Source organism: Oncorhynchus clarkii, chromosome 3 (genome assembly GCF_045791955.1).
Source record: "Oncorhynchus clarkii lewisi isolate Uvic-CL-2024 chromosome 3, UVic_Ocla_1.0, whole genome shotgun sequence".
NCBI classification, from domain to species: Eukaryota; Metazoa; Chordata; class Actinopteri; order Salmoniformes; family Salmonidae; genus Oncorhynchus; species Oncorhynchus clarkii.
Window position 1 is genome coordinate 5562223 of NC_092149.1, and position 20996 is coordinate 5583218.

At 42.3% G+C, this 20996-nt stretch overlaps 1 protein-coding gene across 1 annotated transcript in view; it reads left to right on the top strand.

Annotated features, from left to right (window-relative positions):
• The window catches only part of LOC139386938 (histone-lysine N-methyltransferase SETD2-like), a 46881-nt gene that overhangs the window by 23298 nt on the left and 2587 nt on the right, over positions 1-20996 (top strand). The window contains exons 12-21 of the mRNA XM_071132839.1: positions 6523-6651; positions 6869-8263; positions 8358-8406; positions 8549-8867; positions 9948-10599; positions 10854-11060; positions 11232-11357; positions 11778-11926; positions 12137-12254; positions 19751-19825. Coding sequence (XP_070988940.1) covers positions 6523-6651; positions 6869-8263; positions 8358-8406; positions 8549-8867; positions 9948-10599; positions 10854-11060; positions 11232-11357; positions 11778-11926; positions 12137-12254; positions 19751-19825 — 3219 coding nt within the window. The remainder of the gene's footprint in view (positions 1-6522; positions 6652-6868; positions 8264-8357; positions 8407-8548; positions 8868-9947; positions 10600-10853; positions 11061-11231; positions 11358-11777; positions 11927-12136; positions 12255-19750; positions 19826-20996) is intronic.

Below are 20996 nucleotides of genomic sequence, written 5' to 3' on the forward strand. Positions count from 1 at the left end.
GGCCCTGGTCATTTATAGTGCACTATACTTATAGATGTATATATTTATAGATGTATATATTTATAGGCCCTGGTCATTTATAGTACACTATACTTATAGATGTATATATTTATAGGCCCTGGTCATTTATGTACTATATTTATAGGCCCTGGTCATTTATAGTGCACTATACTTATAGATGTATATATTTATAGGCCCTGGTCATTTATAGTGCACTATACTTATATATGTATATATTTATAGGCCCTGGTCATTTATAGTGCACTATACTTATAGATGTATATATTTTTAGGCCTTGTTCATTTATATTGCACTATATTTATAGATGTGTATATTTATAGGCCCTGGTCATTTATAGTGCACTATACTTATAGATGTATATATTTATAGGCCCTGGTCATTTATAGTACACTATATTTATAGATGTATATATTTATAGGCCCTGGTCATTTATAGTGCACTATACTTATAGATGTGTATATTTATAGGCCCTGGTCATTTATAGTGCACTATACTTATAGATGTATATATTTATAGGCCCTGGTCATTTATAGTGCACTATACTTATAGATGTATATATTTATAGGCCCTGGTCATTTATAGTGCACTATACTTATAGATGTATATATTTATAGGCCCTGGTCATTTATAGTGCACTATACTTATAGATGTGTATATTTATAGGCCCTGGTCATTTATAGTGCACTATACTTATAGATGTATATATTTATAGGCCCTGGTCATTTATAGTACACTATACTTATAGATGTATATATTTATAGGCCCTGGTCATTTATAGTACACTATACTTATAGATGTATATATTTATAGGCCCTGGTCATTTATAGTACACTATATTTATAGGCCCTGGTCATTTATAGTGCACTATACTTATAGATGTATATATTTATAGATGTATATATTTATAGGCCCTGGTCATTTATAGTACACTATACTTATAGATGTATATATTTATAGGCCCTGGTCATTTATAGTACACTATACTTATAGATGTATATATTTATAGGCCCTGGTCATTTATAGTGCACTATACTTATAGATGTATATATTTATAGGCCCTGGTCATTTATAGTACACTATACTTATAGATGTGTATATTTATAGGCCCTGGTCATTTATAGTACACTATACTTATAGATGTGTATATTTATAGGCCCTGGTCATTTATAGTGCACTATACTTATAGATGTATATATTTATAGGCCCTGGTCATTTATAGTACACTATACTTATAGATGTATATATTTATAGGCCCTGGTCATTTATAGTACACTATACTTATAGATGTATATATTTATAGGCCCTGGTCATTTATAGTGCACTATACTTATAGATGTATATATTTATAGGCCCTGGTCATTTATAGTACACTATACTTATAGATGTATATATTTATAGGCCCTGGTCATTTATAGTGCACTATACTTATAGATGTATATATTTATAGGCCCTGGTCATTTATAGTGCACTATACTTATAGATGTATATATTTATAGGCCCTGGTCATTTATAGTACACTATACTTATAGATGTATATATTTATAGGCCCTGGTCATTTATAGTGCACTATACTTATAGATGTGTATATTTATAGGCCCTGGTCATTTATAGTGCACTATACTTATAGATGTATATATTTATAGGCCCTGGTCATTTATAGTACACTATACTTATAGATGTATATATTTATAGGCCCTGGTCATTTATAGTACACTATACTTATAGATGTATATATTTATAGGCCCTGGTCATTTATAGTGCACTATACTTATAGATGTATATATTTATAGGCCCTGGTCATTTATAGTACACTATACTTATAGATGTATATATTTATAGGCCCTTGTCATTTATAGTACACTATACTTATAGATGTATATATTTATAGGCCCTGGTCATTTATAGTACACTATACTTATAGATGTATATATTTATAGGCCCTGGTCATTTATAGTACACTATACTTATAGATGTGTATATTTATAGGCCCTGGTCATTTATAGTACACTATATTTATAGATGTATATATTTATAGGCCCTGGTCATTTATAGTACACTATACTTATAGATGTGTATATTTATAGGCCCTGGTCATTTATAGTGCACTATACTTATAGATGTATATATTTATAGGCCCTGGTCATTTATAGTACACTATACTTATAGATGTATATATTTATAGGCCCTGGTCATTTATAGTACACTATACTTATAGATGTATATATTTATAGGCCCTGGTCATTTATAGTACACTATACTTATAGATGTATATATTTATAGGCCCTGGTCATTTATAGTGCACTATACTTATAGATGTATATATTTATAGGCCCTGGTCATTTATAGTGCACTATACTTATAAATGTATATATTTATAGGCCCTGGTCATTTATAGTACACTATATTTATAGGCCCTGGTCATTTATAGTGCACTATATTTATAGGCCCTGGTCATTTATAGTACACTATATTTATAGATGTATATATTTATAGATGTATATATTTATAGGCCCTGGTCATTTATAGTGCACTATACTTATAGATGTATATATTTATAGATGTATATATTTATAGGCCCTGGTCATTTATAGTGCACTATACTTATAGATGTATATATTTATAGATGTATATATTTATAGGCCCTGGTCATTTATAGTACACTATACTTATAGATGTATATATTTATAGGCCCTGGTCATTTATAGTACACTATATTTATAGGCCCTGGTCATTTATAGTGCACTATACTTATAGATGTATATATTTATAGGCCCTGGTCATTTATAGTGCACTATACTTATATATGTATATATTTATAGGCCCTGGTCATTTATAGTGCACTATACTTATAGATGTATATATTTTTAGGCCTTGTTCATTTATATTGCACTATATTTATAGATGTGTATATTTATAGGCCCTGGTCATTTATAGTGCACTATACTTATAGATGTATATATTTATAGGCCCTGGTCATTTATAGTACACTATATTTATAGATGTATATATTTATAGGCCCTGGTCATTTATAGTGCACTATACTTATAGATGTGTATATTTATAGGCCCTGGTCATTTATAGTGCACTATACTTATAGATGTATATATTTATAGGCCCTGGTCATTTATAGTGCACTATACTTATGGAGACCATGTATATATTTATAGGCCCTGGTCATTTATAGTGCACTATACTTATAGATGTATATATTTATAGGCCCTGGTCATTTATAGTGCACTATACTTATAGATGTATATATTTATAGGCCCTGGTCATTTATAGTGCACTATACTTATAGATGTATATATTTATAGGCCCTGGTCATTTATAGTACACTATACTTATAGATGTATATATTTATAGGCCCTGGTCATTTATAGTACACTATACTTATAGATGTATATATTTATAGGCCCTGGTCATTTATAGTGCACTATACTTATAGATGTATATATTTATAGATGTATATATTTATAGGCCCTGGTCATTTATAGTGCACTATACTTATAGATGTGTATATTTATAGGCCCTGGTCATTTATAGTGCACTATACTTATAGATGTATATATTTATAGGCCCTGGTCATTTATAGTGCACTATACTTATAGATGTATATATTTATAGGCCCTGGTCATTTATAGTGCACTATACTTATAGATGTATATATTTATAGGCCCTGGTCATTTATAGTGCACTATACTTATAGATGTATATATTTATAGGCCCTGGTCATTTATAGTGCACTATACTTATAGATGTATATATTTATAGGCCCTGGTCATTTATAGTACACTATACTTATAGATGTATATATTTATAGGCCCTGGTCATTTATAGTACACTATACTTATAGATGTATATATTTATAGGCCCTGGTCATTTATAGTACACTATATTTATAGGCCCTGTCATTTATATTTATAGGCCCTGGTCATTTATAGTGCACTATACTTATAGATGTATATATTTATAGGCCCTGGTCATTTATAGTACACTATACTTATAGATGTATATATTTATAGGCCCTGGTCATTTATAGTACACTATACTTATAGATGTATATATTTATAGGCCCTGGTCATTTATAGTACACTATACTTATAGATGTATATATTTATAGGCCCTGGTCATTTATAGTACACTATACTTATAGATGTATATATTTATAGGCCCTGGTCATTTATAGTACACTATACTTATAGATGTATATATTTATAGGCCCTGGTCATTTATAGTACACTATACTTATAGATGTATATATTTATAGGCCCTGGTCATTTATAGTACACTATACTTATAGATGTATATATTTATAGGCCCTGGTCATTTATAGTACACTATACTTATAGATGTATATATTTATAGGCCCTGGTCATTTATAGTGCACTATACTTATAGATGTATATATTTATAGGCCCTGGTCATTTATAGTGCACTATACTTATAGATGTATATATTTATAGGCCCTGGTCATTTATAGTGCACTATACTTATAGATGTATATATTTATAGGCCCTGGTCATTTATAGTGCACTATACTTATAGATGTATATATTTATAGGCCCTGGTCATTTATAGTACACTATACTTATAGATGTATATATTTATAGGCCCTGGTCATTTATAGTGCACTATACTTATAGATGTATATATTTATAGGCCCTGGTCATTTATAGTACACTATACTTATAGATGTATATATTTATAGGCCCTGGTCATTTATAGTACACTATACTTATAGATGTATATATTTATAGGCCCTGGTCATTTATAGTACACTATACTTATAGATGTATATATTTATAGGCCCTGGTCATTTATAGTGCACTATACTTATAGATGTATATATTTATAGGCCCTGGTCATTTATAGTGCACTATACTTATAGATGTATATATTTATAGGCCCTGGTCATTTATAGTGCACTATACTTATAGATGTATATATTTATAGGCCCTGGTCATTTATAGTGCACTATACTTATAGATGTATATATTTATAGGCCCTGGTCATTTATAGTGCACTATACTTATAGATGTATATATTTATAGGCCCTGGTCATTTATAGTGCACTATACTTATAGATGTATATATTTATAGGCCCTGGTCATTTATAGTACACTATACTTATAGATGTATATATTTATAGGCCCTGGTCATTTATAGTGCACTATACTTATAGATGTATATATTTATAGGCCCTGGTCATTTATAGTGCACTATACTTATAGATGTATATATTTATAGGCCCTGGTCATTTATAGTGCACTATACTTATAGATGTATATATTTATAGGCCCTGGTCATTTATAGTACACTATACTTATAGATGTATATATTTATAGGCCCTGGTCATTTATAGTACACTATACTTATAGATGTATATATTTATAGGCCCTGGTCATTTATAGTACACTATACTTATAGATGTATATATTTATAGGCCCTGGTCATTTATAGTACACTATACTTATAGATGTATATATTTATAGGCCCTGGTCATTTATAGTACACTATACTTATAGATGTAAATATTTATAGATGTATATATTTATAGGCCCTGGTCATTTATAGTACACTATACTTATAGATGTATATATTTATAGGCCCTGGTCATTTATAGTACACTATACTTATAGATGTATATATTTATAGGCCCTGGTCATTTATAGTACACTATACTTATAGATGTATATATTTATAGGCCCTGGTCATTTATAGTACACTATACTTATAGATGTATATATTTATAGGCCCTGGTCATTTATAGTGCACTATACTTATAGATGTATATATTTATAGGCCCTGGTCATTTATAGTACACTATACTTATAGATGTATATATTTATAGGCCCTGGTCATTTATAGTACACTATACTTATAGATGTATATATTTATACGCCCTTGTCATTTATAGTACACTATACTTATAGATGTATATATTTATAGGCCCTGGTCATTTATAGTGCACTATACTTATAGATGTATATATTTATAGGCCCTGGTCATTTATAGTGCACTATACTTATAGATGTATATATTTATAGGCCCTGGTCATTTATAGTACACTATACTTATAGATGTATATATTTATAGGCCCTGGTCATTTATAGTACACTATACTTATAGATGTATATATTTATAGGCCCTGGTCATTTATAGTGCACTATACTTATAGATGTATATATTTATAGGCCCTGGTCATTTATAGTACACTATACTTATAGATGTATATATTTATAGGCCCTGGTCATTTATAGTGCACTATACTTATAGATGTATATATTTATAGGCCCTGGTCATTTGGGACCAACATTTTATTTCAGTTGCTTGTTTTATTTAGTTTTATTTATTTTGTATGTGACAAATAGAATGTGATTTAATAAGTTGTTATATTTATATTGTGTGGAGGGTGTATTGTATTGGGGATGTCTGTGTACTGTGTTATTGTGTGGAGGGTTTCTCTACCATAATGTTGACTTGGTGGTTGTGTATGAACAGGATACCCAGAGCCCATCCTGTCTGAAGCAGTTCCTGGACCATCACGGTCTGTCTCTACTGTGGATCTTCATGGTGGAGCTCTCTGAAGCCAAGGGCAACAGTGTCAACAACATCAAACTGCAGTTTCAGGTGACAATTAAATCTGTTCGGAGTCCAAAAAAAATGTATATTTAACGTCGGTTGCTCATCCCTCACACTTGTGATCATGACAAACATGATCACTGAATCTATATGAGAATGCACTTTAGAATAAACCAATTCAGATTGAATTAAAACAAAGGGCCTAGGAATATCAAAACAAGGTGTGTGTGTGTTGTAACCAACTGACTATTCCCTGTGTCTCCAGATCATGAAGACCCTGTCAGCGCTGCCTATCTCCACTAAGAACATGTTGGAGGAGAGTCATGTCCTGAGCCTCATCCAGCGCTGGGCCCAAACACACTCCCTCCCCCAGGCCCCCGGGGCCGAACAGGACGGCTACTCCAGTGAGAACATGTCTCGCGCCCAGACCCCTCTCAACACTCCCGACGGCTCCTCTGCCTCCGTCGCCAAACTGGGCCCTGAGTTGGACAGCGACACTCCCAAACGGGCCGTTTACCGTCGCCTCAAGATCAGCGAGAACAGCCTGGACAGCGCCATGTCGGACGCCAGCAAGGCCTCGGACGGTAAGGAGGAGGAAGAGGAGGATGAAGAGGAGATGGAGGACGAGGAGGTCTTGCGATCTGAGCCTCCAGTGGAGAGCAGCAAACGGTCCAAGACAGAGCTGGTGGTTGAGGTCCAGGCTCAGACTCCCACAACGGAGGAGCCGGCAGAAGAGCCAGTCACAGAGCTGGTGGTTGAGGTCCAGGCTCAGACTCCCACAACGGAGGAGCTGCCAGAAGAGCCAGTCACAGAGCTGGTGGTTGAGGTCCAGGCTCAGACTCCCACAACGGAGGAGCTGCCAGAAGAGCCAGTCTCAGAGCTGGTGGTTGAGGTCCAGGCTCAGACTCCCACAACGGAGGAGCTGCCAGAAGAGCCAGTCATAGAGCTGGTGGTTGAGGTCCAGGCTCAGACTCCCACAACGGAGGAGCTGCCAGAAGAGCCAGTCACAGAGCTGAAGGAGACACCAGAGGAGGTGGTGGAGACCATGGAGATCACAGAACCCCAAGCGGAGAGCCAAGACGCTACAGATCAGGAGGAGTTGAATGAGAAGGGCGGTGACGAGGTGGTGAAAAACGAGTGGAGTGAGGGACAGAAGGAGAGCAGAGAGGAGGAGGAGCAGCAGCAGGCAAGTCAGTCAGTGGAGGAGAGGGAGGTTGTGGCAGGAGAGCAGGCCAACGTGGAGGTCCAGGAATCATCACATATTCAGCCAGTTCAGACGGAAGTTACTGAGACCCCTTCAGCGGAGCAGCCTGCTGAGGAGAAGAAGGAAGAGGAGACCACCACAGCAGAGACTGGGACTGAAGATACAGAAAAGGCTCCAGGCAGCCAGGAACATCCAGGCCAGGTGGCCCCCGAGGGTCCCCCGGAGGTGGCCCCTGGCACTGAGGACGCTGCCCAGGTAGTGACCCCTGCCTCGGAGGCCCCTCCACCTCCCTCTCCGGTGGTCCCCGTGGAGCCTGCGGCGGTGGGGACGCCCTCGCAGGATGAGGAGGAGGGTGTGTCTGATGTAGAGAGCGAGAGGAGCCAGGAAGCCCTGCTCAGTGCTGTGGATATAGGAGACATGGCTGCTAGGCTGCTGGACAGCTGGAAGGACCTGAAGGCAAGGACAAACACTGATCAATAAATAAACACACACACACACACACACTGAGTTTATTGTTTTTTACATGTGTGGTGTGTGACTCATCCTTCAGGAGGTGTACAGGATCCCCAAGAAGAGCCAGGTGGAGAAAGAGATACACGGTAGGCCTCTGCCCCTCTCTCCTGCTCTTTCTCTCACCATTCTGTGTCCACACCTGTTACAGTGTCACGTTTTATTTTCAACAGTGCTGACAGCCTACCGTTGGTGAGGCTTTAACCTGTTTCCATTGTTCCACGTATACAGATCGTAGTCGAGACCGAGACGCCGCCCCGGCTCGCACCCCCTCCGGCAGCCGGGAACGTGAGAGGGAACGTGAGAGGGAGCGGGACAGGGAGAGGGACAGGGAACGAGATCGAGAAAGAGAACGGGACAGGGAACGTGACAGGGAGCGTGACAGAGAAAGGGACAGGGATTGGGAGAGAGACCGGGAGAGAGACCGGGACAGAGACTGGGACAGAGACTCTGAGAAGACACCCCGCATCACAGAGAGACGGAGGAGACGTGCCTCCACCTCCCCACCGCCCTCAGCATACGAGAGGAGCAGCAGGAGACAGGAGGACTGGCTGGAATACCAACATATAGACTGACTAGCTATGAACGATCACATGTCCTTGGACTGTAGGATGGAACAACAACATATAGACTGACTAGCTATGAATGATCACATGTCCTTGGACTGTAGGACTGGCTGGAATACCAACATATAGACTGACTAGCTATGAATGATCACATGTCCTTGGACTGTAGGACTGGCTGGAATACCAACATATAGACTGACTAGCTATGAACGATCACATGTCCTTGGACTGTAGGACTGGCTGGAACAACAACATATAGACTGACTAGCTATGAATGATCACATGTCCTTGGACTGTAGGACTGGCTGGAATACCAACATATAGACTGACTAGCTATGAAGATCACATGTCCTTGGACTGTAGGAGAATACCAACTATGACTAGCTATGAATGATCACATGTCCTTGGACTGTAGGACTGGCTGGAACAACAACATATAGACTGACTAGCTATGGATCACATGTCCTTGGACTGTAGGACTGGCTGGAATACCAACATATAGACTGACTAGCTATGAATGATCACATGTCCTTGGACTGTAGGACTGGCTGGAATACCAACATATAGACTGACTAGCTATGAACGATCACATGTCCTTTGACTGAATGACTGAATGGACTTTCTGAATCATTCTAGAAAACTTCCACGGTTTTAGAAACAAAACTATTGATGACTTTAGGTTCCTTTTCAAATTGCACCCTTTTCCCAAAAGTAGTGTACTGAATAGGGTCCCATAGGGCTCTGGTTAAAAGTAGTGTACTGAATAGGGTCCCATAGGGCTCTGGTTAAAAGTAGTGTACTGAATAGGGTCCCATAGGGCTCTGGGTAAAAGTAGTGTACTGAATAGGGTCCCATAGGGCTCTGGTTAAAAGTAGTGTACTGAATAGGGTCCCATAGGGCTCTGGGTAAAAGTAGTGTACTGAATAGGGTCCCATAGGGCTCTGGTTAAAAGTAGTGTACTATATAGGGAGCCATTTGGGACTTATATCAAACCTGTTGTTGACTTGTAGAAATGTCTGTTGTGTTGATCTCTGTAGACAGTAGTATTGACTGTGTGTTTCTAGGTTTGACCTGGCTAACAGCAGTAAGAAGACCCGTTCCATCACCAAGGAACGCACCAAGCTGTCCACAGAGGAGCGCAGGAAGCTGTTTGAGCAGGAGGTGGCCCAGCGCGAGGTCCAGAAACAACAACAACAACAGTTACAACAACATCAACAACAACAGTTACATCAACAACATCAACAGTTACAACAACATCAACAGTTACAACACCATCAACAACAACAACATCAACAGCGGCAGCAGCAACTCCAGACTCTAGCCTACGATGCAGCCCTGACCTACAATACCAGCCCAGCTGGCTTCATCCACTACCCCCCCGGCTACCCCCTCCAGACCTACGTGGACCCCGTCAACCCCAACGCAGGCAAGGTGCTGCTGCCTACCCCTCCCGTGGAGCCCCTGGTCCCAGCCACTCTGGTCTTGGAGCAGACCCCTCCCCAGGCTCTGATCACCGAGCTGGGCATGACCTCTCCCTCCTCTACCTCCCAGCCCCCTCCAGTCTCCAACCTCTCCAGCATCTCCCAACACATCCACCAACCCACTACGCCTCTGGAGCTCCACCCCGGCACCGCCCAGCAGTATGCCCAGCAGCCCAGCGTGGCGGGCCAGGACCCGGGTGTAGGCGTCCTGTCAGCCGTGTCAGCGCCCCCTCAGGTGCTTTACTTTTTATATTTCTCATCATTTTAACTGGTTTTTTATTTGATTTTTTATTGTAAAGTGACTTTCGGTGTTTTGAAAAGCGCTGTAAATAACATTAATTATTATTCATGGCCCCAGAGTGCTGCCATTGGCCTCGTTTGGTCCTTTGACTTGACTGTGCGAGTAAACAGTTTTAATTGGCCGCATCGGTGCAAGTTGCAAATTCCGTCTGGTCCCCTAACTCCAAACGTCCTATATTATTGTTGTAGGTGTCGGCGGGCCAGGGGAGTTACGCCACGCTGTGGGACCCTACCACCCAGCAGGCTGTGACGGTACAGACCCAGGTAGCACCACAGTACCAGGTTGTCCCAGCACCACCTCCCACCCAGACAGCCATCTACTACCAGGGCCAGCCCTGTCAGACCATCTACAGTATCCCCACGGCCTATCCACAGGCTAACACACCTGTCCTGCAGGTAGGCGCACACACTGCACAGTGTCCATGAACACTCAACACATATCGCCCTTCGTAGATCGAGGCTTTCAAACAACGCATGAAAAAAGACCTGTTTCATGACTAGATCAGAAGGTCTCTCTCTGAGTATCTGTGTGATTTCTGTGTGATCTGTCAACCCTGTTCTGGCCAGGCCTACGCTGATCCGGCTGCCAACTACCTCCATGGTCAGCCGGTGTACACAGGTCACCAGCAAGGAGTGGTGGTTCAGCAGGGGGGTACGGTCACTACCATCGTCACCTCACAGACTGTCCAGCAGGTAAGGCCTCCAGCCAGACCCAGAGGCACGAACACTGATGAAATATATGCATTAATCGTTGTCCGTAGTTGTCTGTTAAAACTTCACACAAAGTCAATGACTTTCAGACTAGTTGCAGACTCACAAAGGTCGACATGTTGCACATCCTCTCGGTTGTCCATCATCCGTCAGCGGATGACTCCGTTGAAAAAACAAAACAAAAACATTGTCTCACTACCTCATACACCAAATCTGTCTGGCCGTACCCTTCCCCAAGCTACCACAAGGGGGTGGCAGTGTATCAACGTGATAGTCGTCTTGATTCTTGTCCGGCAGTTTCATACTATGTTTTTTATCATGCTGAAGGCCTCATAAAAAGTTGTTTTCTAACCACTAGAGGAGACTTCCTGTCTTTTCACTTGCCTCTCTTCCTCTGTGCAGGAGATGCCCAACACTCTATTAGTCCCCAACAGTATGATAGACCTGCCCCCTCCCTCTCCTCCCAAACCCAAAACCATTGTCCTGCCCCCCAGCTGGAAGGTAGCACGGGACGGAGAGGGAAAGATCTACTATTATCACGTCATCACCAGGTAGGCTGCCTGGGTCTCTGCCTGGGTCTCTGCCTGGGTCTCTGCCCCGGGTCTCTGCCTGGGTCTCTGCCCGTCTGCGTTTGTGACTGTGTGTGTATCTGTCAGCTTGTCGGTCTGACTGCACATGTCTGACTAGCTCTGTGTGTCTGGCTGCGTTTGTCTGCCTGGAATTGTGTGTCTTACTGTGTATCTAACCCCTCCCTCCTACAGGCAGACTCAGTGGGATCCTCCCAGTAGCTGGGACGGGGTCAGTGAAGACTCTCACAGCTTAGACCACGAGGCTGAGATGGACCTGGGGACGCCCACCTACGACGAGAACCCCTCCAAGGTGACCTTTGACCCTGAAAACACACAGGCCAAGGCCTTTCAAATGCATCCTTCCTTCCTTGATATAATCACTAGCTAGGTTTCCAATTGGTGACAGATATCCAATTGGTGACAGATATCCAATTGGTGACAGATATCCAATTGGTGACAGATTCCATCCAATTGGTGACGAATATTCTACAATCTGCATAAAAGCCATTGTGTATTTTCCATCCAGAGATGTTTCCATCAAATTGACTTGTTGCAGATGAAAGGCTGTGTGTGATGACAGTGCACTTGAGGCGGCAGGGTAGCCTTGTGGTTAGAGCGTTGGGCCACAACAGTAGGAAGCCTGGGACTTACAACACTTATTCCTGTGTGTTCAGGTTGAGGCTTTCTACACAACCGGCAGGGTAGTCTAGTGGTTAGAGCGTTGGACTAGTAACCGGAAGGTTGCAAGTTCAAATCCCCGAGCTGACAAGGTACAAATCTGTGGTTCTGCCCCTGAACAGGCAGTTAACCCACTGTTCCTAGGCCGTCATTGAAAATAAGAAGTTGTTTACTGACTTGCCTAGTTAAATAAAGGTAAAAAAAAAAATACTTTTTGCGGTTTAAATTCAAGTTAAATTTCTCAATTTCTCATTTTCAACTCTATTGATGCTCTTCTCTGGATGTTTATTGGAAAGGAGCATCAAGCTCACCACCCTGTGAAGTGAATCGTTTATCTCATCTGCAGCCTAATAAACTGCAGGCGTTCCTGACCAGTCGTAGTGGGAGGATCACACAACATGTCATCGCATGACTCCAAGTTTACTTCCATATAATGGTTATTATATCAGTATTTGAGCATAAGCATTTTTGACGACATTTCTCGCGTTATTCATTTTATAGACACAAAAAGATCTCACCTTGTCTAGAGTATTTTGTTTTGTCGACACATTTACTGTGTTTCCATCAGGCCTGTCATGACAACAACAAAATATCCGACAAGTACTTTACTCGTATAAGGAGGTTGGATGGAAACGTGGACAACGTGGGCACTGATCTGTATGTCTCATTACTTTCACCAATCTGACTGGTAGGTCAGTGATTTCCTCAAGGAAGGACGGAAGGACGGAAGGTTGGGTGGGTGGGTGGTTATTAAGGTATTTGAATAGGACCCAAATCTCATGTCTCACGGTTGAATCAGATTCACACAGGACTCTAGTCAAATGTAGTGCACTGTCCAGGGACTAAAGTGTAATTTGTCCACGGGACTATGGTCATACATGGTCAGCAGAGTTCCATACAGTCTTTAGGTCCGAGCCCCTAGTGGTGGTGTGAGTCTAGGAGTAGAAACCCTGCTATAATATCCATTACATTGCCTTGTGGTTTTTGGACACAAGGTTTTTCTAATAGATGATGGTGTGGAAAACAGATCTACTCTAACTCATCGGTGCGAAAGAAAAAATATTTGAGCTTGGTTTGCTTCCTGGAATGTTTGTGCTTGTGTGTAAAACATGATGATGGTGTTCCTCCCATCGGTTAATTGAAGATGTTGGAAAAGGGATTATTTTCAGCTGTGGTTCCTCTCCTGGGAGAGAAAATCACCCCCCCGAAGGGCCTCTAGTCTGGAGTGTCATGCAGAGGCTACATCCTAAAATGGCACCCTATTCTCTACATAGTGCACCACTACCCTATGTGTCCTGGTCTAAAGTAGATGTAGACAGACACTATAGCTCTAGCTGCAGATGCAGTTGATTTGATGCAGTGAATCACATCTTTTTAAAAGCTTCATCAACATCTGAAGGTAAGGGTGAACTAGGTAGGAGCTGTTAAATCAACCCACACATCTTCATCAACATCTGCGGTAAGGGTGAACTAGGTTTAGGAGCTGTTAAATCAACCCACACATCTTCATCAACATCTGTGTAAGGGTGAACTAGGTTTAGGAGCTTTAAAACACATCTTCATCAACATCTGAAAGTAAGGGTGAACTAGGTTTAGGAGGTACAAGATCCAACCCACATATCATTCCTGCTCCGCTCTGCATGCATTATTTTGTGTTTTACGTTGTACACCGAGGATATCTTTTCAGATTTCTGCATGTGGAGTCTCAATTTGGTATTCGTCCCATTTTGTGAATTCTTGGTTGGTGAGCGGACCCCAAACCTCACAACCATAAAGGGTAATGGATTGATTCAAGTATTTTTTTTAGTCAGATCTTAATTGGTATGCTGAATTTAAGTTCCCTTTGATGGCAAAGAAGGCCCTTCTTGCCTTGTCTCTCAGATCGTTCACAGCTTTGTGGAAGTTACCTGTGGCGCTGATGTTTAGGCCGAGGTATGTATAGTTTTTTGTGTGCTCTAGGGCAACGGTGTCTATATGTAATTTGTATTTGTGGTCTTGGCAACTGGACCTTTTTTGGAACACCATTATTTTTGTCTTACTGAGATTTTCTGTCGGGGCCCAGGTCTGACAGAATCTGTGCAGAAGATCTAAGTGCTGCTGTAGGCCCTCCTTGGTTGGGGACAGAAGCACCAGATCATCAGCAAGCAGTAGACATTTGACTTCAGATTCTAGTAGGGTGAGGATGGGAGCTACAGACTGTTCTAGTGTCCTCGCCAATTCATTGACGTATATGTTGAAGCGGGTGGGGCTTAAGCTGCATCCCTGTCTTAGCCCATGGCCCTGTGGAAAGAAATGTGTGTGTGTTGCCAATTTTATCACACTTGTTGTTTTGTGTACATGGATTTTATAATGTTGTATGTTTTCCCCCCCAACACCACTTTCCATCAGTTTGTATTGCAGACCCTCATGCCAAATTGAGTGGAAGGCTTTTTTGAAATAAACAAAGCATGAGAAAACTGCCTTTGTTTAGGTTTGTTTGTTTGTCAAGTGGGGAGTGCAGGATGAATACGTGGTCTGTCGTACGGTAATTTGGTAAAAAGCCAACATGACATTTCCTCACTACATTGTTTTCACTGAGGAAATGTACAAGTCTGCTGTTGATGATAATGCAGACGATTTTCCCAAGGTTGTTGTTGACGCATATCAATTGGAATTTGTGGTCTGTATATTTTATCATTTCATTTAGGATACTGTCAACACCACAGGACTTTTTGGGTTGGAGGGTTTGTATTTTGTCCTGTAGTTCATTCAATGTAATTGGAGAATCCAGTGGGTTCTGGTAGTCTTTTAATAGTTTATTCTAAGATTTGTATTTGATCATGTATATGTTTTTGCTGTTCTTTGTTATAGAGCCAAAAGGATTGGAGAAGTGGTTTATCCACACATCTCTGTTTTTGGATAGATAGCTCTTCGTGTTGTTTCTTTAGCATTTTCCCAGAAGTGGTTAGATTCTATGGATTCTTCAATTACATTGAGCTGATTTCTGACATGCTGTTCCTTCTTCTTCCGTCGTGTATTTCTGTATTGTTTTAGTGATTCACCATAGTGAAGGCGTAGAGGTTTTCTGGGTCTGGTTTTGGTTGGATAGGTTTCTCAATTTCTTTCTTTAGTTTTTTTTTGCTTCATCAAACCATTTGTCATTGTTGCTACTTTTCTTAGGTTGTCTTGACAGTTTTGATTTGATAGGGAAGCTGAGAAATACTGTTTGTTTTCTACTGCCAAGTTTACATCTTCAATATTACATTTTGTCCAGGCAGTTGTCTAACAGGGATTGAATTTGCCTAATTGTTTGTTTGTTGCCACAAATTAGTACATGTCCCCCTCCAGGATGGAGAAGCTGTCTGCATTAAAGTATGGGTATTCTAGTAGGGGGGTATAGGTAGCACACAGTAGGTCGTTTTTCTCTGTTTAGTTCATTTCCTTTTTAATTTCTAGCCAAATATAAAATGTTCCTGTTTTGATTAATTTAAGAGAGTGAGTTAGGTCTGCTCTATACCAAATAAGCAAAGTCCCTGAGACTCTTCCCTGTTTCACACCTGGTAGTTTGGTGGATGGCATTACCAGCTCTCTGTAACCTAGAGGGTAACCACTGAAGTCCATCTCTATACCGTGTTTCTTGTAGGATGACAATGTCTGTATTTCTTTAGTGAAGTCTGGGTTTCTGCTCTTTAGGCCAAAGGCAGATGACCTCAGGCCTTGGATATTCCAGGATGATATAGCGAAGGCTTTGTGTTCCATAAAGTGTCCAATGTTGTTAATCGTGGGGTTTGGCCCCAGACCAGTAAGTGTGAGCAGAGCCTGTTGAGCATCTGGTACATGCCATTGGCTTGGGCTAGTGTAAGAGTGGGGGTTGGGCCTGTTAGCCTGGGTGAATGTGTGACTTCCATGTTGAGGCCCTCTTTGTGGGAGTGGGGGGCATGGGGTGGGCAGGAGTGTCATAGGTCTGATCTGAGGGGGCCTATATGGGTTGTAGGAATGGTTATTATGCATTTCTCTCTTGAGCTCTCGCTCGCTCTCTCTTTTCTGTCATTTGTTTCCCCTCTTCTTTGATCGTAATGGAAACCAGGTTTGTGGTTTAGTGTCTACGCACTGGGCCCTTTTGTCTCTGAGCTGAAATGTTTTCATATGTGTGTCTCCAGAGAGGGAGAGACCCTTTCTTTACGATGAGATGTCTTCTCTCTTTCTTTACGATGAGATGTCTTCTCTCTCTCTTTACGATGAGATGTCTCTATCTCTCTCTTTATGATGGGATGTCTCCATCTCTCTCTCTTTACGATGAGATGTCTTCATCTCTCTCTCTCTTTACGATGAGATGTCTTCATCTCTCTCTCTCTTTACGATGAGATGTATTCTCTCTCTCTTTACGATGAGATGTCTTCTCTCCTCTCTCTTTACGATGAGATGTCTCCTCTCTCTTTACGATGAGATGTCTTCTCTCTCTTTACGATGAGATGTCTTCTCTCTCTTTACGATGAGATGTCTTCTCTCTCTTTACGATGAGATGTCTTCTCTCTCTTTACGATGAGATGTCTTCTCTCTTTACGATGAGATGTCTTCTCTCTCTCTTTACGATGAGATGTCTTCTCTCTCTCTTTACGATGGGATGTCTCTCTCTCTCTTTACGATGGGATGTCTCTCTTTACGATGGGATGTCTCTCTCTTTACGATGGGATGTCTCTCTCTTTACGATGGGATGTCTTCTCTCTCTCTTTACGATGGGATGTCTCCATATCTCTCTCTTTACGATGGGATGTCTCCATATCTCTCTCTTTACGATGGGATGTCTCCATATCTCTCTCTTTACGATGGGATGTCTCCATCTCTCTCTCTTTACGATGGGATGTCTCCATCTCTCTCTCTTTACGATGGGATGTCTCCATCTCTCTCTCTTTACGATGGGATGTCTCCATCTCTCTCTCTTTACGATGAGATGTCTCCATCTCTCTCTTTATGAAGGGATGTCTCCATCTCTCTCTCTTTACGATGGGATGTCTCCATATCTCTCTCTTTACGATGGGATGTCTCCATATCTCTCTCTTTACGATGGGATGTCTCCATCTCTCTCTCTTTACGATGGGATGTCTCCATCTCTCTCTCTTTACGATGAGATGTCTCCATCTCTCTCTCTTTACGATGGGATGTCTCCATCTCTCTCTTTATGAAGGGATGTCTCCATCTCTCTTTACGATGGGATGTCTCCATCTCTCTCTCTCTCTTTACGATGAGATGTCTCTCTCTCTCTCTCTCTTTACGATGGGATGTCTCCATCTCTCTCTCTCTTTACGATGGGATGTCTCCATCTCTCTCTCTTTACGATGGGATGTCTCCATCGCTCTCTCTCTTTACGATGGGATGTCTCCATCGCTCTCTCTCTTTACGATGGGATGTCTCCATCTCTCTCTCTCTTTACGATGAGATGTCTCCATCTCTCTCTCTCTTTACGATGAGATGTCTCTCTCTCTTTACGATGAGATGTCTCCATCTCTCTCTCTCTCTTTACGATGAGATGTCTCCATCTCTCTCTCTCTCTTTACGATGAGATGTCTCCATCTCTCTCTCTCTCTTTACGATGAGATGTCTCCATCTCTCTCTCTCTTTACGATGAGATGTCTCCATCTCTCTCTCTCTTTACGATGGGATGTCTCCATCTCTCTCTCTTTACGATGAGATGTCTCCATCTCTCTCTCTCTTTACGATGGGATGTCTCTCTCTCTCTCTCTCTTTACGATGAGATGTCTCTCTTTCTTAACGATGGGATGTCTCCATTTCTCTTTTTTTTATGATGGGATGTCGTTGGCCAATAAAAGCAATTAGCTCAAGGACCATTTCCAACATGTCTTGATAGTGGTGTCTGTGTCTGTCTCTGTCTGTCTCTACTGACCAGGACCTGAAATGATAACCACTGAGTTTCTGACACCACTTAAATGTTATTTTCCCTAGCTCTGTTGACCCCTGATAATAATTTGGTGTTTTGGTTAGAGGGCTTTGCATCCCACCTGGAAAATAATCTAGGTTAAACACTGGCTCATAAAGTGTTCTCTTGTCAGTCTGAATGCTTCTCCCTGGTACGCTCCGTGGGCACACCACCCCTCAGGAAGCACGAAGGAGAGCTGTGTGTGAATCTATTGTGGTTCCCTTTGATCCTCACCACCTTGGTTTGATGCATGGGGGGGGCATCAACTGTCTACTGGCTGTCTCTGGGGGGGGGGGGGGGGGGGGGGGGGGGGCATCAACTGTCTACTGGCTGTTTCTGGGGGGGGGGGGGGCATCAACTGTCTACTGGCTGTCTCTGGGGGGGGCATCAACTGTCTACTGGCTGTCTCTGGGGGGGGGGCATCAACTGTCTACTGGCTGTCTCTGGGGGGGGGGGGGGGGCATCAACTGCCTACTGCCTGTCTCTGGGGGGGGGCATCAACTGCCTACTGCCTGTCTCTGGGGGGGGGGGCATCAACTGCCTACTGCCTGTCTCTGGGGGGGCATCAACTGTCTACTGCCTGTCTCTGGGGGGGCATCAACTGTCTACTGCCTGTCTCTGGGGGGGCATCAACGGTCTACTGCCTGTCTCTGGGGGGGCATCAACTGTCTACTGCCTGTCTCTGGGGGGGGGGGGGGGGGGGGCATCAACTGTCTACTGCTTGTCTCTGGGGGGAGGGGGGGCCATCATCAACTGTCTACGGCTTGTCTCTGGGGCTGAGTAGGGTGGGTACTGTTAGCCGGAGAGGGAGCCCTGCCTTTATCCTGGCAGGATATCCCTGCTTTGTGTGGCTCCCTCCTTTCCTGTTGGAGGGGGCTGGTGACCAGGTGTGGCCTGCCTGCCTTCCCCACTGGCCTTGAAGTCCAGGGCCTCGGCTCAACACCTGCCATGGTTCATCCATGGTCTCCATGGTGTGGCTGATACAGCCTCACTTCCTTTGATCTGGGCCTTTTAGCTCCAAGTAATGGCTGCCGCCTGCTGCTGTCTGCCACAGCTGAGAAAATGACAGTAGCTATAACCCAGACAGACTGCTAGGCGACCGTTTAGATTAATCCATGGCCGAACCAAGCTAGTCAAACGAAACGTGACTGTTCTATAGACTGAGATGTTCCCTGACCTCTCTCATCTCTCCCATCGTGTGTGTGTTTCCACAGTTCTCTACTAAGACAGCAGAGGCAGACACATCCAGTGAGCTGGCCAAGAGGAGCAAGGAGACGTTCCGGAAAGAGGTGAGTCAACGTCCATATCTCAGTCTTCCTGTGATTCCTCCTCTCTTCACCTCCTCCTCAACTACACACGGCCAACAGTATGTGGATACCTGCTCATCGAACATCTCATTCCAAAATCATGGGCATTAATATGGAGTTGGTCTCCCCCTTTGCTGCTATATCAGCCTCCACTCTTCTGAGAAGGCTTTCCACTCGATGTTGGAACATTGCTGCAGGGACTTGCGTCCATTCAGCCAAGAGCATTTGTGAGGTCGGGCACGGATGTTGGGCGATTAGGCCTGGCTCGCAGTCTGGGTTAAAATTAATCCCAAAGGTGTTTGATGGAGTTAAGGTCAGGGCTCTGTGCAGGCGAGTCAAGTTCTTCCACACCGATCTTGACAAATAATTTCTGTATGGACCTCGCTTTGTGCACGGGGCATTTGTCCTGCTGAAACAGGAAAGGGCCTTCCCCAAACTTGCCACAAAGTTGGAAACACAAAATTGTCTAGAATGTCATTGTATGCTATAGTGTTAAGGTTTCCCTTCACTGGAACTAAGAGATCTAGTCCAAACCATGAAAAACAGACTCAGACTATTATTCCTCCTCCACCAAACTTTACAGTTGGCACTATGCATTGGGTGGGACAGGTAGTGTTCTCCTGGCATCCGCCAAACACAGATTCTTCTGTCGGACTGCCAGATGGTGAATTGTGATTCATCACTCCAAATGACGCTTGGCATTGCACATGGTGATATCCAGCCAACTTGCCACAACTGTGGGAAGCATTAGAGTTAACATGGGCCAGCATCCCTGTGGAACGCTTTCAACACCTTTAAGTTGTCTGGATGGACAAGTAAAAAAATTATATCAAACAATTAGGCTACTCCGATCAGAAAGGGATGGAAAGTGTCCCCGGGATGCAATGTTTTACTCTCGGTCCTACCGGTCTCTGCAGAGCTCATCAGAGTATAATTATAGTAGTTCTGCGTTGACAGGCACAAGTGGTCTTTCAATTATGTATTTGTGAGATGTTATTTTTTTTAGATCAAAGCCGCGTTTGCACATTTGACAAGTGGCTAAAAAAGTTACAAGTTAATGTCAAGCCCATCTGACTATGACTGAGATACTCGGTTGTCCCACCTAGCTATCTTAAGATGAATGGACTTGTAAGTGGCTCTGGATAAGAGTGTC